The 21,416-nt window shown below is 41.0% G+C and overlaps 1 protein-coding gene across 1 annotated transcript in view; it reads left to right on the forward strand.

The window, feature by feature from the left end:
• SLX4IP (SLX4 interacting protein) overlaps nucleotides 1-21,416 on the forward strand; it is a 177,975-nt gene that overhangs the window by 152,285 nt on the left and 4,274 nt on the right. The window contains exons 5-6 of the mRNA XM_047068248.1: nucleotides 1,586-1,663; nucleotides 5,018-5,106. Of these exons, the coding sequence (XP_046924204.1) occupies nucleotides 1,586-1,663; nucleotides 5,018-5,106 (167 nt within the window). The remainder of the gene's footprint in view (nucleotides 1-1,585; nucleotides 1,664-5,017; nucleotides 5,107-21,416) is intronic.

A 21,416-nucleotide genomic window follows, 5' to 3' on the forward strand; every position in this document is an offset into this window, starting at 1 on the left:
ATGAATTTCTAGTTTTATACCATTGTGGTTGGAAGAGATGCTTGATATGATTTCAGTTTTCTTGAAATTATTGAGATTTGTTTTGTGGCCCAACTTGTGATCTGTCCTGGAGTATGTTCCATGATCGCTTGAGAAGAATGTGTATTCTTTTGGATAGAGTGTATATATCTATTAAGTCTGTCTGGTCTAACGTGTTACTTAAAGCTGATGTTTCTGTTTTAATTTTTTGTTGATGCTGTCTGGATGATCTATCCATTGATGAAAGTGGGGTATTAAAGTCTCCTGGTATTACTGTATTGGTTTCAATTTCTCCCTTTAGGTCTGTTAGTGTTTGCTTTGTATGGTGCATATATATTTATAAATGTTACATTTTCTTGTTGGATTGACATCTTTATGTAATGCCTTCTTTTGTTTTTTATTACAGTCTTTGTTTTAAAGTTTATGTTGTTTTATCTGAGTATACCTACTCCAGCATTCTTTTCATTTCCATTTGCCTGGAATACCTTTTTCCATCCCTCACTTTCAGTCTGTGTTCTTACTTCTGAAGTGAATATCTTGTAGGCGCATATAGATGGGTCTTGTTGTTTTTTGATTGTTTGTTTGTTATCCATTTAGCACTCTTTGTCTTTTGACTGGTGATTTTAGACCATTTACATTTAAAGTAATTATTGATAAGTATATGCTTATTGCCATTTTGTTAATTATTTTCTGGTTGTTTTTGTAGTTCCTCTCTATTCCTTTCTTCTCTTTCTCTCTTCTTTTTTGGTTTGATGGCTTTCTTTAGTGTTATCTTTAGATTCTTTTCTCATTTTCTTTTTGTATTTATTATGTATTTTTTCCTCATGGTTACCACAAGGTTCACATAAAATTTCATATGTAAATAGCAGTCTGTTTTAAGTTGATAGCAACTTAATTTTAAATACGTTCCAAAACTTTACCGTATTACTCCTTTCCCATGCTTTATATATTTGATGACACATTTTACATCTTTACATTTTCTGCTGCCTGTAACTAATTATTGTAATTTGAGGGAAATTTACTACCTTTGTCTTTTAACCTTCATGCTTGCTTTGTAAGTGCTTGCTCCACTACCTGTGTTATATATTTTACTTTTCCAGTGAGATTTTTACTTTAATATATGTTTTTTGTTGTTGTTATAATTTATTGTGCCATTTCTCTTGGGCTTAAAGAAGGCCTGTTAGCATTTCTTGTATGGCCGGATTAGGGGTGATGAATTCTTTTAGCTTTTGCTTTTCTGGAAAGCTCTTAATCTCTCATACAGTTTGGAATGATAATCTTGCTGGGTAGAGAATTCTTGGTTGAATTCATTGTAACAGATAAAGTAACTGAGCCACTTAAGGCACTGGAGACAATCCCAACAAGGTGCTCTGGCCAGTCCTCCTAGAAGAGCTCATAGTGTAATATTTACCCCTTTCTCTCATGTGAATCCCTCTATTGATTCTTTTTAATCTTTCATTTGTTAAATAATTATTGAACACATACTACATGGTAGGCACTAGGGAGGGCTGTGGGATTTAGTGGCAAACAAACTTGTAATCTAATCATACCCTCTTTTACCTTATAGGTTATGGCTTTCAAATCACAGCCTATTTTCTGAAGAGAGGGATACGCCTCCACTGTTTCAGAAGTTCACAGAATATTGGTAAGAAGCTGATATCTTGGGTTGTCAAGCATTTTGCACTATTAGCTTGTCCTAGAGAAGGAATGAAAATTAAGGAATGAATATTACAACTTTCTTCGTTGCCTTTGTAAAATTGAAATACTGATTGAGAGTATTTCTAAACATTTGTGATTTTTTTTTTTCAATTTTCACTGTTTTACTGCCTGTCTGAGAACTGTGAGCTGGGCCACATCAGGCTTTACTTTCCTGCTGCATCTCAGCACTTTCACTGAGCTTCCAGAATGATTTGACAGGCAGTTACACCATGAATCACTTCATCTTTATGCACACCAAGTCCCTGGGATACAGAGCAAGTGTGTACACGAGAAAATGCTTTCCCAGCCCAGAGCTGTCAGAGCCTTTCTTAGGTGTGTGACAAGGCCAGCTTCCCCCCTCCTTTCCCCAAGTCAAGATGTCTGCTGAGGAAATGATGTCAAACATGTCCAGCCAACAACAATAAAGTCAGATGCTAATGACAATTCTCCAAACTGATCTGAACATTGGAAAGAAACTCTAACTGAACTTCCTTGGATGACTTTAATATATAAGATATGAAACAAGGACTTTGAAAATAAACTGTATGGAGGTTTGCTCTTGGAATCTTCACAATTATCTACACTTTTTAAACTTTAAGTGTCACTCAAATATATTACTCTCTTACTGGGGCTTTCCACTTTGTTCAATTCTCTTAGTAAAATAAGCCATTTAACCTGGTATCTGTCTGTTAAAATGAAGGCTATCTGTATGGTAAAGATTGCTATTGCCTAAATCTTTATTTAAATATTAAAATGATAAAAGTTTCAGTTATGACTTAAGCAAAGAAGAAGTGTACAGAGGTTGCTTTCTGTTTATATAATACCTGGCTCCAAAATGTTCAAAATTCATCATTCTAGTATTGTTACTTTTCAGAGGAAGAAATGGAAGGACAAAACAGAGAAATTATTGAATAGAACTGATCATTTTTATTTTTAAAAAAAATTTTTTTTAAACATTTATTATCGAGAGACAGAGAGAGACAGAGCATGAGCGTGGGAGGGGCAGAGAGAGGAGGAGACACAGAATCCAAAGCAGGCTCCAGGCTCTGAGCTGTCAGCACAGAGCCCGACACAGGGCTCGAACTCACAAATCGCGAGATCATGACCTGAGCTGAAGTCGGATGCTTAACCGACTGAGCCACCCAGGCACCCCGAACTGATCATTTTTTTTTTTTTCCAACGTTTATTTATTTTTGGGACAGAGAGAGACAGAGCATGAACGGGGGAGGGGCAGAGAGAGAAGGAGACACAGAATCGGAAACAGGCTCCAGGCTCTGAGCCATCAGCCCAGAGCCTGACGCGGGGCTCGAACTCACGGACCGCGAGATCGTGACCTGGCTGAAGTCGGACGCTTAACCGACTGCGCCACCCAGGCGCCCCCGAACTGATCATTTTTAATTTAAATTCTGATCAGCTAGTATTTCAATGTCATGATTTTTGGCTGGCGGGGCTTAGTTCCCCCTTCCAGAAAGTGGGAAGCAGACTACTTATCACTTACTTCAATAAGAAATTTTAAGAATTAATGAATAAATATTAATGACTTTATTATTATTATTTTTTGTTTGTTTTTAAGTCTATCCCTAGTCTCTTACAAGATAGAACATCTAAGAGGGGTCGAAGTTTCAACACACTCAGGCCCTCTGAAATGGAGATTTCTACATGAGGAGGACTAGTGGGAGTGAGACCAGAAGGACAGGTTAGACCCCACTCATGGAGGGCTTTGAAGTTTGCCCATCATGTGATGGGTACTGAGGATCCACAATGGGGTTTTGAGCAGGATAAGTGGAAATATTTTTTTAGAACTGTTAACCTGCTTGCACTGAGTAGGATGAATTAGAATAGGGAAGAGTGATCACCAAGGAGACAGCAGTGGTCCAGGGGAGAGGTAAGGAGATGGCTATTACTAAAACATCACCTCATTAGGCCTTTGGTGTAATTTAACCTAGCCAGGTGGTGTGGTGTTAACTGTGTTTAAGTTGAGTGTATATGTAACCACTACCTTCATGCTTAGCTTCTATCAGTCAGTCCCTCACGTTGTCATTCATTGTTGGAAATGAGCAAAGTATGTGAAAAGCTTCACTTATTTGATTCATAATATCCCTCTTTAAAAATGTTGGTCATATCTAAGAGGGAAGTTTTCTCTTTTAGAAAAATGTCTTTGTGTTATAAATATGATATATAAGTATTATGAAAAATATGAAAGCAATACAACCAAGTATAAAGAAAGGAGAAGATCCTTACCTCCCACCCAGAATATATACTATTAGCATCAGCTAAACACCACTCCAGACATAGGTGGAGGCTACATACATAAGTGAATTCATGAATGGATGGACAGACAGATGAGAGGAGGAGAGATACAGATGCCATTTACCATCTTATATTCTTATTTCATTGAATGTTGGGGTGTCCAGCTCTGAGATTCCTGCAGCCCTCCCCCCAACCCAGCACTTCTTGCTTTAAGAAGTTGTAATAATAGGGGCACCCGGGTGACTCAATCAGTTGGGTGACCGACTTCGGCTCAGGTCATGATCTCACAATTTTTGAGTTCTGCCCTGCGTAGGGCTCTGTGCTGACAGCTCAGAGCCTGGAGCCTGCTTCAGATTCCGTGACTCCCTCTCCTCCTTGCACTCTGTCTCTCTCTCTCTCTCAAAAACAAATAAATGTTAGAAAAAAATAAAAGAAGTTGTAATAATAGAGTAATGTGACTGAGGTGTAATTATATCATCTTTGCTCTTGCATATTTTACTATTTCCTTATTATTATTCATATTAATGACACTTCTCCTTTCATTGCCTGATTCAGATTGGGCATTTGCCCTCCAGTGTAGCAGACCCATCTAAGACCAGTTGACTAAAGAGATGATAAGTAAACTAATTAGTGAGAACATTGATGAGTCACGTTTTCAGATTTTATCCCATAGTCTTCCTCTTTCTGTATAATTCTGCACACTCGTTAGGAAACGTTGATCCTATTTCCCAAATGTGAGTTCTGGTCAGAAAACAGCAAACTGTCACAGAGGGAAGGCTGCAAGGGCCCTTCCCTGCCTGGGGGTTTCATGGGATATAATCTAATGGTCCAGGGGCTCAGGTGGACCTATCTGCAACCTCCTGACTGCTCCTTAGAGCTCTGTGCTTGCCCTGCCCTCCTGATGGCAAATACTGAAAGGAGACGAGGAGAGGAGACATGTGCCTTATGTATATACGTATTTTAGCTGTAACTTAAAAATCTGAGAACAAGCATTTCTGTGTTCAGAGATTTTTGATGCCTTTAGTAACTTGATTTTGTTCATTTTGTGCAGAGCTCCGTGTATTTCCTGACAGATTTGTGGTCTGTGTAAGTCAACTTTCATTCAGTCATGATCTTATGGCAAGTCAGAATGAAGAATTGGTATGTACAAAAAAATTCTATAAATAAATTTGCTTAAAACTTACTGTAAAAATAGAAAAAAATATTGTCTTCTGTTATCCTTGGGCCATTCATTGAGCACCCAATGAATGTTTTAAGGGACCAAAAATGTCCTACCTCTTTTGCATGATAATATTAACTGATGTGTTTTGTTTATTTTGTTTTGGTTTTTTGTTTTTTTCTTCCTGAAGTCCCCTTGAAAATTCAGTTTATCAGCCGTATCTTTTAATATCATTTTTTTTTATCAGTTTTAATGAGAAAGGAACATATCACAAAATCTTGGATGGTGCTTATGATAATGTTCAAATGAGATAAAGCAAGGTCTTTAAATGAAATGAAGGAAAATCCACATGTTTCCACTGGAAGCTTTCTTTGGGGTCAGCGGCTTTGAATTTTATTCCATGGTGAATCACTGACATTTTCATGAGAATCATACTTTTCCCCAGTGTGTTGTTTCTTTGCCGATAGGGTTTGTTTTCTCTCTCCTTTCTCAGGCTAAGTCTCAAGCTCCATCAGGTCCTGCCTGTTTCGTTTGTGTTTCATTGGAGTTCTCTCTTCAGATAAATAGATACAGAAAACTACCCCTTCATGTTGTAACTTATAGCTGTGCCTTGTAAACTTAACATATGCCTTTGAGAGAGTCTCCTTGGAGGGTGTGTGTGTGTGTGTGTGTGTGTGTGTGTGTGTGTGTGTGTCATTGCAGCCACAGTCCATTCTCTCTGAACTTACCTCGGTGCAAACTTTTTTTTTCATATTTTTGGATATGTCACTTGAACTTTAACAAAGAAGAAAAAAACTAGGAGACATGAAAGCTGGACATGAAGTGTGACAGGATTATGATGCTTCTAAAATAATTTATGGGAATATTAGATTACCCCTTATGTTTATTATTTTTTAATCCATATGAAATGTGACATTTGGCCCACATGGTCTAAAACCAGATTCTTACCTCATCTGAAATAAACGGATGGAGACTAGAAGGGTGAATTAGAGACCTAGGAAAAGTAAAGAGCAGAAATGCTTTTATTTGGAGATGAGCCTTTTGGAAAAACCAGTGGGACCCTTATTTCTTCATCTGTCAATTAAATGACATAAATGAAGCAAATTTGTTGAAGAGTATTAAAAGTGTATTCTTTGAGATTTTTCCAGGATGTTAGAGTTATCTCAGTAAGTTAATAAATACAAAAATAGTAATGCTGTTGGCAAATTAATATAATATAACTTAAGTGATTCTCAGAGCAGTGAAGAAATTGATCTTTGGTTTAGGAAAACAACAATTAACTGTACCAGGAAGTGTTACTGCTTCAGATGGAAAAAAGAAGAAATTAGATCTTATATGATATGTAATATTAATACATAATATCTTAAATTATTAAGGGTGAATTAAAACATCTCAATACAAATGAAATGTTATCCTCCTTTGGGGCACTGGTATTTATACAGATCCTGATATTGCTATAGCTGCTGTCAAATAAATCCTATAATCTGGAGGACTTCCTAAAGGTTAAGCATTTTCATTCTGAAAAGTTGACTAGTCTAGTCTGAGCCTTTTACACAAGCCAGTTCAATTTTCTTCTCTTCAGAATGTTCTGACGTTTAGTGATAACACTATCAGAGTTAACCAAAACGGCTTATAAAGAAAAGTACATTTATATCATGAGGATCGTTCATTGTTTTCAGTGACTCTCTTTAGATGTGGTCAGTCTCTGTCTCTTCAGCTGCTCTTTTCCCCACCTCTGTGCCTTCACATACACGCTGTCCCAGCCACACACGTGGGAGTCTGCTAACGCTCAGCAGCACTACACAGCTCCCTCCCTGGACATAGGCTCTGTGCATCCCTTCGGTCTGGCCAGCTCATCTGTGCACCTTCCCTCCTAACAGGCCTCTCATCCACCACTTCCTCAAGCTTGTCGCCCCCAGAAACAGTAAAATATCCAGGCCTGGAGAAGGACCCTCCTGCACACTGCCCATCGAGCTGACAACTTGGTCCCTCTACCACATGTGCCTTGGAGCTTTAGCCTCATTCATGTTTGATCTCTGAGGAGCCCACCTGTCTCAGCCATTTGAGGGTCAATAAACCATCCTTCCTTCCCAGAATTGCCTTCTGTCTGAGAGAAGGCGTGCATAGTCCTTGATATATACTTCAAATGCCCAAAGCCAGTGATATCTGGCTCCTCTGTGAATATTCCTTGAACTTCCAGAAAGCTTTGGATTCTTTATCAGTTTACACTGATATTCGCCAAAGGGCAGGATCCATCTCATTTCTCTTGGTAATTATTCTCCAGGACTATTTGACTGGGAAGGCCTGGGAAATTGGCTTCCTAAATACTGTATTGGAGATACGTTTTTGTCAAGAAACAGCAGTTATTTTCCTCTAACTGTTCACTGAACTTAGTTCTCTATGGCCCCAGAAGTGATGGGGGAGTGAGCCAGTACCTGAGCAACAGCCTGGGAACCTTGCTTGTGCCGTGAGTAGTAGATTCCTTTTCTTTCATCTTTTCCCCCCCGTTTTGGTTCCTCAGTGTCTGAATGACCGTTGGTTAGGTGATCCTGGGGGTGCCTATTCAGAACTGCTCTGCCAGGGGATTCTTTGATCCTGTACAGAAGCTGTACCCAGCTCCCCAGTTCTTAAAGGTGGCTATACAAAAGAACTGCTGATCCAGATCAAGCAGTACAAGGGGAGTAAGCCCTCTCCTTTGGGAGGCAGAACGAGTGCAACCATGCCACCCGCTAATAGCCTTCCCCCAGCACCAGGGAGGTCTGTTACCCTAATATCAGCATCTCTCTCGCCCACCAAGGGGCACTGGTGCAGCGAGATGCTCCGTGTTGCAATAGTTCTGCACCAAGTGCCCACATGCCAGGGATGTGGGAATTGTGATGTGTACTTTGGGAAGAAGGGGCATTATTATGGGATGAGTCACTGTATTTTTCTTACTACAGTTTCTCATAAGAAATCTCGAGGTCCTTGTAGCCTCAGTTTTTGGCCTATTGCTAAGAATGGAGCTGGGAAGTTGTTCTCAGAGTTTTTACCTTTTGTTTTGTTTTGTTTTGTTTCATTTTCCTAGCAATATGAAAAACATAAAGTAAATTTTGGTTGCACTCAGTTATATCCCATTTCAACAATATTTTCTTTCATATTTACAAACGCAGGTCCCTGTGTAGAGGCTGTTTGTTTGTTTGTTTGTTTGTTTTTCCTTTTCCTCAGATGTAAAGCTCTGGGGCTTGGGTAAATTAAAAATTATTTATTATTTTTCCTATTTCTTTATTAGAGAAAATAGCCAATAATCACCAAAATAATTACTTTAGAAAGTAATGACTTTATTGTGTAAGTAGAACTCTGTATGTATCTGGGACATTTCAGGGTCAGCGCAAAGCTATTATCTCATAGAGCATTGGTTACAGGCACACTCACTCTCTGGAGATCTTTCCCATCTGTTCTTACCACCTCACTTTAACATAATTCGCTGAGTGCTGGCTCCATGCCAGGAAGTCTGCTAGGCACTAGGGAAGCAAAGAAAAACTAAGAAAGTAGAGTTTGTAGTCTGCCTTCAAGGAGCTTGTAGTCTGCCAGATAGGGGGCACTGAGGGTTATCCTGGTGACCTAAAGACGTATCCCTTCTGCACTGTAATGGATCCTCTGCTATTCAGAAGAATGTCCAAAATTCTGAGTTACTTTCTTACTCTTAAACCTAAGCTATAAGTCTGTGATTCTTTTGGAAATTAACGATGGCATTTAGTATACCAGTGCTGCCTGAGAGTGTATGTATAATCAAGATATTGGAGTTCTCTGCCTTATGTTTCACTGGGGTTGTGGCTGAGCTGTGACAAAAGCCATCGAGGTTCAGCAGTCATACCCAGTCATACACACTAGGCCCTCACTGTAGCATCAGCTGGGTGGAAGGATCCCTGGCGTGTTCTGACGGGAGACACTATTTAAGTACTAAATTGAACACTTAAGTCAAGCTACTGTTTAATGTTAAAGAACTCTTCTGGTTTATGAGTATAAAATTGAAATGAGAACGAGTCTAAAGAAGTAATAAACTATGCTAGCCTGGGTTATTTTTAGCTTGACTGTCCTAATTGAACCTCTGTGGGCCTTAGCCCTCATCTCTCAGTCAAGGGGGGAGGATATCAAATTATCTCAGAAATCCTTTCTCACACTGAATTTCTGTCAGAGGAAGCAGATGAAAATACAGCTAAAGAAAAACCGTAATTTTGCACAAAAGAGACCTTCACTTGTAGATTTAAAAGCTGTGATAAAAAAATTGGGGGGAGAGTTATATTTTATCTTAGGAAAGATAAAAGAATATATAACGAAACATTTTAGGCCTTATGTTTTCAGAAGAAATAAAATACTTAACAAATTTGACTATGCATTAACTTTATGCCCTTATTGGCAGAATTAAGTTTTTATAAGGAAACTTTGCATAAGTATAAATCAGATCATTTGAGAAAAGAACCCTCCTTTTGTATCAAAAAATTAAATAAGTAGTGGGTGTTTTTTCTAGTTTTTTCATAATGTGTCATAAGCTTTTTAAGAATCCATTCTTCTCATCTTATTGTATTTCCTGAACAATGCTAGTGGTAAATTACTTAGAAGCCATTAACCAGACATTCCTGTAGCACTAGGAAAAGTTCCTTGAGGGGGAAGAGGTTGTTTCCATATTTCACATTTCCCACAGTGTTCTGAACTCAGTTTTTTACTTAATAACTGCTTACCAAAATTGTCCATGTTCATTGTATGAAAACCCTAGAATCCAAATATAAACAAAGAAAGTAAATATTATCCACAACTCTCAACCTAAAGACAGCCTCTGTTAATGACCTAGTCTGTACCCCTCCATACTTGATACTTGATAACTGAGGTCACTATGTACTTATTTTAGCTGAGACCCATTCATTTGTGAATTGTGTGTTTGTGTCCATTTTTCTATTGGTATTTTTGTATTTCACAGACTCCCAACTATATAAAAATTCCTTAAGTAGTAAGAAAAATAACTTTTAGTGAGTTTATCATTTACCTTTTAATTATATGACACTGTTATGTGGTAGGTGTCTATGTCCTCAATTTTATGGTTTCCATAACAATTTCTGCCTTTGTGATCTTGCTGTTATGGTTTTCAAAGTTGGGCAGACATTTACTTATATTTCCTTGTATTTTTATGTGATTTGTTTTAATTTGTTTTTTTTTTTTTTTTTTTTTTTTTTTTTTTTTTTAACATTTATTTATTTTTGGGACAGAGAGAGACAGAGCATGAACGGGGGAGGGGCAGAGAGAGAGGGAGACACAGAATCGGAAACAGGCTCCAGGCTCTGAGCCATCAGCCCAGAGCCCGACGCGGGGCTCGAACTCACGGACCGCGAGATCGTGACCTGGTTGAAGTCGGACGCTTAACCGACTGCGCCACCCAGGCGCCCCTGTGATTTGTTTTAATTTGTGATGTGAGGTAGTTTTTATTGTGTATATAGATCAGTATTGTGATAATTGGGGTTTTTAGGTTTAAGGGATGAACATGCTTAGTCAGCCTCTACTAATGGGGCCTCACTCTGGGGGAGCACAAAAGAAGGAGGCTTCTCCAGGGACCAGGCTCTCCTTTTGGCCTATAGCAGCAGGACTTCTCCAATGGCCCTTCATCTTGCCTTCTGCCCTCCCCTTTTCCAGTCACCTGTGGCCAGTGCTCAGAGCCAGAACATGATCTACAGATAGCTGAGGAACATATTGGGCCACACCCTCAACAGGGCCTACAGACGGGCCCCTTTGCTTGGATTGAGACAGAAACTATACAGCAGCCCTTACATGCCCACCCTTATATGGAATGTCTGAGTGAAAATGCTGGTGGTGGGGATGAGCTTTTCTATTGGTTTGGTCTATCTAGAATAGTTTTTCTCAACTGTGACACAATAATAAATTTTTCTCCAATCAAATCATTTTTTTAAGATTATCCTTTGCTTATTATATGTTACAGTAAGCTGAGGTTTTATCGTCCTTTGCTAATAATAAAATTCTTTCCAATGATTAACCACCAGTTTTTGTGAATGAGATGGTTCATGCACCCCTGTCTCCAGCACCCCTAAGGAAACTGCCCTCTGCTGAATTAGAATAAGGTAGGCCAGATGAGCTGGAGTAGGACATATCTAAGTTAGACTAGCTGGATAGAATAAGTTATGATAGGATGTCTCTCAGCCCTCTCATCCTTTGTGCTTGTTCCCCACAAAGTACCTTTCCTGTGCACAGACCCAGGGAATGAAACAAGTAGAAAAGAGATCACACTTGAAATTAAAAGGCCTGGCTTTGGCCACTGCCTCTCTCCTCACTCCCTGGATGACCTTGGACAAATCATTTGGCCTCTCGGAGTGTTGGGCTCCTGACTTCTTGAGCAGAGGTAAAAGTGATGCCTACTATACAAGCCTTCCCAAGTTTTACTGAGGATCAAGTGAGATAGTGAATATAAAAATGTCTTCTCAACTAGAAAGTACTTATGCAGTATTAATTATATTATCATTTCCATTCTTCCCCGAAAAGGAGTTAATGTAAATGTCATTAACACCAGATTAGTAGATTGTTATATATCTTACCCTGCCTGCTAGAAATGGTAATATCCATCTGCACGTAGTATTTTGCCAAGAAGCTCAGCACTCTCATTTTTTATTTGTCTCCACTTGACAGCCCAGCTTCATTTTGCAGCTATAAAAACAAGTACCAAAAAGTTAAGTTATAAACCCTCATTTAGCCAGCAAGTCAGTGATGAAAGAGGGATACAATAAGAGTGTAAACTGGTGACCTTCAGTAGGAGCTCTGTTAACCAACATCCAGAGTAGGAGGAGGGGTGGGGACCACCAGCTAGAACACCTTTCATTTCCAGTAGCTGCCAGTAGACTCACAAGGAGATACAGCTTTGGAGGAAGGACCCACTTACTTCTCCGAGGTACACAGGAATTGGGAGTCCACAGACTTCTCAGGCCCAAATTCCGAAAAGCTCACATGTTCATCTGAACACCCACAGTGATCACACAGAGTTTGATGTGCAAGTGGATTGTGTTTAGAAAGTTCATTTAGTTAGCACATGATTTAGAATTCAGTACACATTTTCCCAAGGAACCCATGTCATAAATGGGGTGAGGTTCCCAGACTCGTTCACAGAAGCTGTTACTGTCGTGAGATGGGAGTCTTGGAAAGGGGGTCTTGCTGTCTGTTCAAGAGCAATGGGAAGAGCTCTTCCTTGTGCGTCCCTGGGCAGAGGGCCAGCTCTGAGCAGAAGTTTGAAATAAGACAGTCATCTGTGATGGCTTCTCTCTGGCTCTTCTGCCTCTTTCCCACTGGCCACCAGGGCTACTGAGGGCTGTCTTCTGGCCAGCCCTGCCACCGACGCAGCTGGATACACACTTACCCACCTTCCTCCTTACCCATCCTCTCCAGCCCCACACACTCAGCCATGGGAGATGTTAGGGAAGACAATCATCACCCTGAATAAAGGGCTAGCAACCTTCCTGCCAGGTGTTGGCATTTTTCAACCACAGATCTCTGTGTGAGGAGGTGTTTTTGAATTAGGAGACCCCCAAAGGTGGGGTATCTCTGCCTGAGGTAGTTCCCATTAAGTTTCCATTTTTCACAGATATTTCCCTTCTGCTTTTACACTGGACACTATTAACCTGTGATTCATGAATTCCCTGAAATTAAAAAAAAAGTTGTGTGTGTGTGTTTTAATGTTTTTCTAGTCAAAGTTAAATAGCTTTCATTCATTTCTCAGAGTGGTCAATGATCCCCACCCTACCCCCCTCCATCATGAAGAAGCACAGGTCCCAAACCTACAAATTCTTTAAAGTCTCCAAGTTTCATTATGCTTATAAGGCACCAGAGACTGAACAGTGGGGCCTAGGGGGGTTCAGGATTTATTTTTAGGTTCGCGAGGGTTAGGTGAATGTAAACTGGAAAATCCCTATGAAATGTGTACTTCCTGCAAAAGAACTTCCTTGATTTTTTTCACTGATTTCATTTTCAGGTTAACATTCTTTGCAACTATTTATTGGTACTTCCCTAGATCTACACAAGACAGTTTCATAGTCATCAATTCAGAATCAAAGAAAACTTCAAAATTTTTATTTAAAAACAAAACAAAACTAGAGTGTTTGCTGCTGACTCAGGCGGCAGCGGCTGCAGCAAGCCCACGTCTCCACTCTCTCTTAGAGACCTGTCCTTTCCCAGGAAGGCAGAGAAGTGGAGGGCTCAGAAGAGGGACTTGGGTGCAGAGAAACAGAATGAAGCGAAACACTTGTCCCTCACTGTAGGAGTTGGACAGATGACTTAGCCTCATAAGGCATCAGTTTCCTCATCTCTGAAATGGGGAAGGTCACGTCCGCATCTTGGGCATCTCACGAGGACTCACTTGTGCCGGTCCTTATATTGAGTGCTTTGCCTGTGGTGTCTCAATACAGGAGCCTTCCATCCTTAGCATCTTCAGAGAAAATGACGTGACTTCACAGTGGAATTCATGAGATACCCTTTCCATTTGACCTCTTAGCCTGAGTTCCTTTGAGTCAATATGTATATATATGTCTCTCTACATTCTTTTAATTGTTCGCTACTACTCTCTCCACCTGTTTTACCCTTTTTACTTCCATAACTGATTAATTACCAAATAATTTAAGAAAATATTAGAAGTGAAATTTGGGAAAGAGAGACCTCTTCCTCATTTTAAGATGTGTGGCTTCTGTATGGTCATGGTGCATCGTGGTCTAAGATTGTGGTCACTGTCAGAATTCATGCTGTGCTGGGCTGCTTTTGTGCAAGTGACTCAACCTTCTCTGGCATGTCACATTTCAGAATGCTTATGCTCCTAAAAATGGTTGGACATCGCACTAAAGTTTAAGAATAACTTTTCTTGGGGCACCTGACTGGCTCAGTCAGTGGAGCGTGCAACTCTTGATCTCGGGGTTGTGGGTTCAAGCCCCATGTTGGATGTAGAGATTACTTTAAAAAAAATAAAATCTTAAAAAAAAAAAGGAATAACTTTTCTTTTTGCCTTACAAAAAAGCCTTGAAGAATTGAAAGTGGCCTAGGTTTATACTGTAATGTTTTATTTGCCTCCCAAATAAGTTGACAATATATTACTTTTACACCGCTTTTATTGTTTGGGAAAGACTTATTGTTTGCAGAGAGCTGTCACATACAATAACTTATTCAATGTAACAAACCTGAGAAGAGATTGTATCAGTCTTGAACCTTTTAGTTTTCAAGTGACAGGAAGGCCAACTCGAAATGGCTTAGCAAAAAAAGGAAGGTTTTTGGCTCATGTGCCTGAAAAGTCCAGACTTCAGGTATGGCTTGCTGATCAGAGGCACAAAGAATATCATCAGGACTGTTTCTCCCATCTTCTGGCTCTGTCTTCCACAGTGTTGGCTTCATTCTTAGCCAGTATGTGGTGGTTGGCTCTGGTACCTGCAGGTCCATGGGAATAGAGAGCAGGGTTCTTTCCAGGGCTCCTTCAGCTCATGTATGTCTTTGAGGTTCATGAATCCAGTACTTTGCTTGGCCTGGATGGGATCACAGGCCCACCTCTGGAGCCTGGTGTGGAGACAGGGCCTCCTGAAAATGCATGGACATTGGATGGGGACTAGAGACAAAATCTGAATATTGTTTCCAGAAAATGAATGAGTGTCCACTGTAGAGATATTATTATCATTCCTCTTTTCTAGACAAGGAAACTGATGTTCAGGGAGGTAGCTTGTCCAGATCTTACTTCAGAGAAGAAACTGAGAGGGGGTTAGACCCAAGGACTTCCGACTTAGCATCCTGTACTCTTTCTACAACTCCCATCTTTGACTGTGATGGCAGAGGAACCACTGGGCACAGTGGAAAGAGCACTGCACAGAGGGCCAAGCCTTCTCGACACACTTCTGCCCCTAGCTAAATGTGTGGGCTTAGACACTTAGTCTCTTGGGTCTCATTCTTCTTGTCTGTCAAATAGGGATGATACCTGCCTGCCAAATAACTCAGTAGATGTAGGGGAAAGGACTTTAATCGTGTAAGTTCTTTAAAAATGCAAAGCATCCTTGCCTTCTCAAAATCTGTTTATGTTCTCTGTAGGTACCAGGTTTTCTTTTACAGGAATGTCAAGAAAATGTGCTTAGAACTTCCCACTTTCTAAAGTGTGCTTCACACACCTTATTGCACTTAAATTTCCCAAACAGTCCTGAAGGACAGATGAGAAACCCACCATCGGGGAGTTGAGAGATGGGCTCTGGGACAAGCAACCAATGAATGCCAGATGTTGGCTTCCATCCCTGCTCGCTGTGCTCCCTGCCTCATCCCAGGAGGGCTAACCTGTTTTGATCAACTCTGGGTATATGTGATCATGAAGAATTCAGACACAGTAACATTTTGAATGTGACCTAAGACTGTGTATTCTTTTTTTAATTTTTTTTTAAATGCTTATTTATTTTTGAGAGAGAGACAGTGTGAGCAGGGGAAGGACAGAGGGAGAGGGGGATACAGAATCCAAAACAGGTTCCAGGCTCTGAGCTGTCAGCACAGAGCCCATTGCAGGGCTCAAACCCACGGAAGGACCATGAGATCATGACCTGAGCCAACGTCGGACGCCCAACCAACTGAGCCACCCAGACGCCCTTTAAGACTGGGTGTATTCTAATATTTTATTATGAGTTACCTGCCTAAAAAAAAATTTTTTTTAATGTTTGTTTATTTTTTGAGAGAGAGAGAGCATGAGCAGTGAAGGGGCAGAGAGAGACGGAGACACAGAATCCGAAGCAGTCTCCAGGCTCTGAGCTGTCAGCACAGAGCCCACCACGGAGCTCGAACTCAGGAGCTGTGAGATCATGACCTGAGCCGAAGTCAGACACCCAACCGACTGAGCCACCCAGGCGCCCCAAGTTACCTGCTTGTAAAATACTCTGGTTGAGTTATTAATTATTTTCATTTAGGGGTGAATAAAATAGCATCAGAGGAAACTCATGTACATAACCATAAGAAAAGAGATCTCAAGAGATAAATGACTGAAAGCACCACATTACCGTGTTAGGTACTGCTGTGAGAAAGACCTTAATGGCTCTGAAAAGTTTCTTTTCCTGCCTTCTCCCTTTATTGCCTTCATATCCAGCAGGGTGTTCTGTAGTCCTGGAAACAAGATTTTGGTTGGAGAGCTCCTGTCTGTTATCCCTTCTAAGCATTGCTGTGAGGGGTGCTGGGAACACCACACTGGGGGCCACACTGTACTGCTGTACACCCCCAGGGCTCTTTGACCTGCAGTCAGGTATCATGTCCCCAGGGACCTTCCCCTACAGTTCCAACCTACACTAATACTGATGTCCCAGGGCCTCAGGGCTGGTGCTTGAAAGCTGAAGCAAGGTTTTCCTGACAGAAGCCCCATTTATCAGATGAGAAGGGGCATTGCCATCTGTGCTGTTTGTTCATGTTGAATGAGGTCCCTGGAGTGTGGGAGTAGCAGTGTTACTTGCCTCATCAAGCTCTTCTGAGGTGACATCGATGCGTATATGCAGAGCTTCTGAAACACCCAGCTGAAACTTGGCACACGGTAGCTCATCACATCCTCCAAATATGCCCAGAATCGTCAGCAACGCACCCTCCATTAACCAACCCCCCAATCCAGGCACTACTCCATTTCAGCGTTCCCCCTTACTGCAGAGCCCTTCTAAAGTGCCCAGCCCTGCATGGCCCGGTACTATAGCCACTGGCCACATCTGGACATTGAGCATTAGAGATGTGGCGAGTCAGAAATGGTGTCCTGTAAATGTCAGATGCATACCAGATTCCAGACTTAGTATAAAAATATAAAATCCCTCAATATTTTTATATTACACGCTGTAATAATAACATATATTGAGCAAAATAGTATATATTATTGAAATCTAATTTTACCAGTTTTCTTTTTACCTTTTTAGTGGTCCATAGAAACTTCAAAGTCACCTACAGACCATTACATTCCTACTGGAGACTTCCGGTTTCTACTGTGTCTCCACTTCGCTATTGAACCCATCCATCCCAAATAGTCTTGGGCCCTAGCACTTCACCAAAACAGCCCTTGTCAAGTCACCTTCTATTGCTTAATTGTCACTCCTAACCTCTCGGCATATTTGTGGAAGTGCTGTCGCTTTCAGTGAAGCACTTTATTCTCTTGCCTCCAGGGACATCATGTTACCTTGATTTTTCTGTTTCTTCACTGATGATTCCCTCATGGACTCCTTTCCTTAATCCTCCTCCTCATCTTCTTTTTTCTTATCCAAACTCACTCTCCAGTGGACTTCATCCTCACTGAAGACTTTAGGTACCATCTTCGTGGACTTCCCAGCTTTGTGTCTGCAGCCCAGACTTCTCTCTTCCTGAACCGGTATCTTAACTTCCTGCTCAGCATCTCTGTTTGGATACCCAGGAGGACTGTTCAAGTTTACATTATCTAAAATTGATTTCTTGGTTCCACATCCCCAAGCCTGCCCCTCTCCCAGTACTTCCTGTGTTGGTAAAGGCTAATTTCCTTCACCCACTTATTTAAACCACAAATCTTGGAGTCATTCTTGACTTTTCTTCTGACTAACTATATACAGTCCGTTGACATATTCTGTTGGGTCTTCCTTCAAATTATATTTCCAGTCTAACCATTTCTTACCGTCACCAGCCTCCTGAAAGACCCCCTCCTCTCTGAGTGGACTTTTGTAGTAGTCTAATCACTGATCTCTCTGAGCCCATCTGCCCCTCAGCTGCTCCCAGAGTGATCCTTTTAAAATACCAAGTCCATTTTCTTCCTAGAAACTTCCAATGGCACATCATCTTCCTTAGAATAAAATGTGTCATCCTTATAAAAGCCATATATGATTTGACCCTCTCACACACCACCACCAAGGCGCGCACACACACACACACACACACACACACACCAGTTACCTGCCCTCCACCCCCTTTCTCTGGTTTACTGCCCTGTTTCTCCTCTCCCTCCAAGCATGCTCTGTCTTCCTTGGTGTTCATGCTTCTCCCTTCTTATGCACACTATGTTCACGTGGCTCATCCTCCACTCATCTCTGGGTAAAGCTCACCTTCTTACCTTCCCTCACCAACGTGCCTAATAAAGACTTTGGAGGTTTGTATTCCCTCATAACATCATAACCTTTTGACATATCATATGTGTATTTGTTTCTTGTCTTCCCCATGGAATGGAGGCTCTGTGAGAGCAGGGATGTTTTCTGTGAGTCCACATAGTTTTCCACAAGGGCCTCAAAACAGTGTTTGATACAGAGTTCAGTGTTGTCTGATTGGATGGTTCTGCCAGACTCTGCTCAGTGACCACGTCCATCCATGCCCCTGTAGAGTGGGCATCAGAATCGCTTGGGAGATTGCCTAAAATGCATATATGCCTTGACTCCAGCCCGTGGAGATCCAAATGCAGTAGATTCTGGGGTAGAACCCTGAACATTTTTTGACAAGCTTCCCAGGTAATTTTGATGCCTGAGGTAATTGGACCAGACTGCCAAGCACTGCCTCAGTGTACCACTTTTCATTTGTTTATCTGCTGCTCTGCTCTGTCGAGAATTATTTCATGTGTGTCAGCAGTGTTTGAATCACCTGGGAACCTAAATATAGATCCTATAGCCCCACCCTAGATCTGGTAAATCAGAACTTCCAGGGGTGGGTCTTGGGAATCTATATTTTTTGAAAAGCTCCCTTGGTGCCAGTCTTCCCAATAGCCTTTGGGAGCCTCAGCTGTGTTTTACAGACTCCTTGAGGAGGTTATAAACTCAAGAGCAGGTGTTTCTTACATCTTTTTAGGCCAACTTCTCTCCTCATCCCTCATTAATCCAACAGTGTTCTATTCAGAAGTGATATTCAGTAAGTCACTATGGAGTGAACACTTTGGTTTATCCACAATTTCAATTTGCCTTTGTAACTTGTACATCAACCAGTATTCCTGACTACATTTCAGTCCAGCCCATTCTCTGATTAGAGGCAGGAAACATATCTTAGCTGCCTTGCTAATTCTGGTAGGGACTCTCTTTGCAGTCTTTTTGTCCAGAAATTTAAAATGTGTTTCCCAGGTCAGACCAGACAGCACTGAGGTAACATCACCCATTTTCATACTTAAACACTCACCTGTTCAACCTTCCTTTTGGGCCTGTACTGGAGCGCACGTGCTTTGGCTGTCCTCAACCTCAGGGTGCATCCAGTAGACTGCAGAGCATCCCTGGGGATGGCAACAAGACCCGACCTCTTGCTCTGGAAGCCTGCCTGGGCTGCTTAGTCTCTTGAGGAAAAGTATCCCCCTGCATTAGACTCCCTGTGGGGCCTATGGCCCTGTCCTACTTCTGTGTGGTTTTGTCCTGGTTTTTGTCCTAGATACCTCTTTACAGATGGAAAGTTTAAAACTAAAAGTGTTAACCAAAAATTAATAAATGGGTGGGGAGTGGATGGGGCAGCTGATAATATATGCAGAATTTTATTCCTTGGCTAGACTCAGAGCTAGCCTCTAGGTTAAGAAGAATCACTGATGAAGGCCCAAAGAAAGCCCCTTGGTTAACCTATTTCTTAAATATCCAAGTCCCCACAGAGTGTGTACTCTGGACTTTGGATGGCCAACTAGTAACCTTTTTTAATATATTGACTTTGTGTGTATTCTTTGCGGAAGATGTCAGGGTCATTATTCAAGGCAGAATCTAAAAAGGAGTCGTGTCATTTAGGTAAGCCCAAGAAGCACTTCCCAGCACACACTGTCTGTACCTTAGAATTTTGCCTCTGGATAAGCCACAATTGCATTTTGATGCCAGATGTGAGAAGCCATTAGTAATCAGGACAACTCCCTTGGGAAATTTTGTTCCCAGTCCCTGTTCCAGAGGATCACTGTTTCCTCTGGAATATTTGTTTGAGGGGCTCCGCAGGCTGCGATTTAGTGACAAAGGGGAATGAATTGACCTTAGAAAAATAAGAATGAAAGATTTCTAATGAGGTCTGACAGTTCAAGGACTGAAGACTGAAGAAGGAGTCTAAGCTTTTTTTATTTTCCTGCCCACCCAGTCTTCATACAAATGTAAATATGCCTCCTTCAACAAATTGCCAAATGTGGTTTTAATTTGTAAGCAGGAGACCCTGACTTGCCTTTTTCTTTTCTTTCTCTCTCTCTCTCTCTCTCTCTTTTTTTTTTAAATGAAGTCACAGGTTTTGCACTTTTTGAACTGGACTTTTCCTTCTGTCACTGCATCGCATTTTCTGTTGTCCTTTTCCTTCCAAGGACATTTTCCCTATTGTTTGTGATCAGAGGAATTTGGGATGAGAGTCAATTGTCATGTCTCTTAAAGAAGTTTTTGAAGTTCCCATAGGAAATGCATAGTGCTTTTTAAACTTAGTTTAAAAAATAAATAAATAAAGGCAGAGATTGAATCTAGTGTGAGATTTGAAGTGTCACCATCGCAGCATCATACTTTATGTGGTCGACGCAGTATCCATTGTTGTTATTTATGACCCTGTCTGCCTTCCATTGTGGACTTCTTCAAGCCTTGGGGAATTTACATCATTCCTAATAGCAAAAGGCTTTCTGGTTCCCACAGAGTTGTTCAAAGCCTGACTCATGCTCCTTATGTTAATTGTTCAGCTCTGAAAATACAGCACTTACAGGGTGTGGTCGTAAGGGGAAAATCTACTGTACTTATAGGGCATGTTTAGAAGTGTTTCACACATAAATCTCAGTCTCTCTCCCTCTCTCTTCCTCTCCCTCTCATTTAACTTTACTGTAGCTCTGTCTGGTCAACTAGTGAGTCTTAGGGGGAGAAAGGGAGAAGCATCAAAATGCAGTATAGTCCAATAAAACCTATGGTATTCTGTTTACTAACTCTTAAAACTGATTTAGGTTATACCTGGATATGACTATGAGTGACATTGATCCAGGTCTGAAACCATAGGCGGGATTGGAGGGAGCTAAAGGTTCGTGCTCAGTGGTACCCTGTACCACTGATTGGGCAAAGGTCATAGCATCAGCCTGTGGGACATCCAGGTATACTGATGGCTGCCATCTACCAGGCATTCTGGGACTGCCATTGTTAATTCCAATGTAAGTCTAAAGCAAGGGACCCACTGATAATTTCCCAAAATTCTTCCTTATTTCTACAGCATTTTACTGTGGAATTTGATGGAGAAGGATACTTAGTGTCACAGGAAATGAGAGAAGTTAACACCTTGTCTGGCTTATCTACTTGCTTAACAAAAAGGAAATGATTCCAAAATTATGAAATAGGTCAATGTTGGCAAATTTTGGGAGTTTTTTTACATTTTATAAGTACTT

This window comes from Lynx rufus, unplaced genomic scaffold, assembly GCF_022079265.1.
Source record: "Lynx rufus isolate CCGP_SWC_20201006 ecotype Redwood Valley unplaced genomic scaffold, mLynRuf1.p SCAF_8, whole genome shotgun sequence".
Taxonomy (NCBI): domain Eukaryota; kingdom Metazoa; phylum Chordata; class Mammalia; order Carnivora; family Felidae; genus Lynx; species Lynx rufus.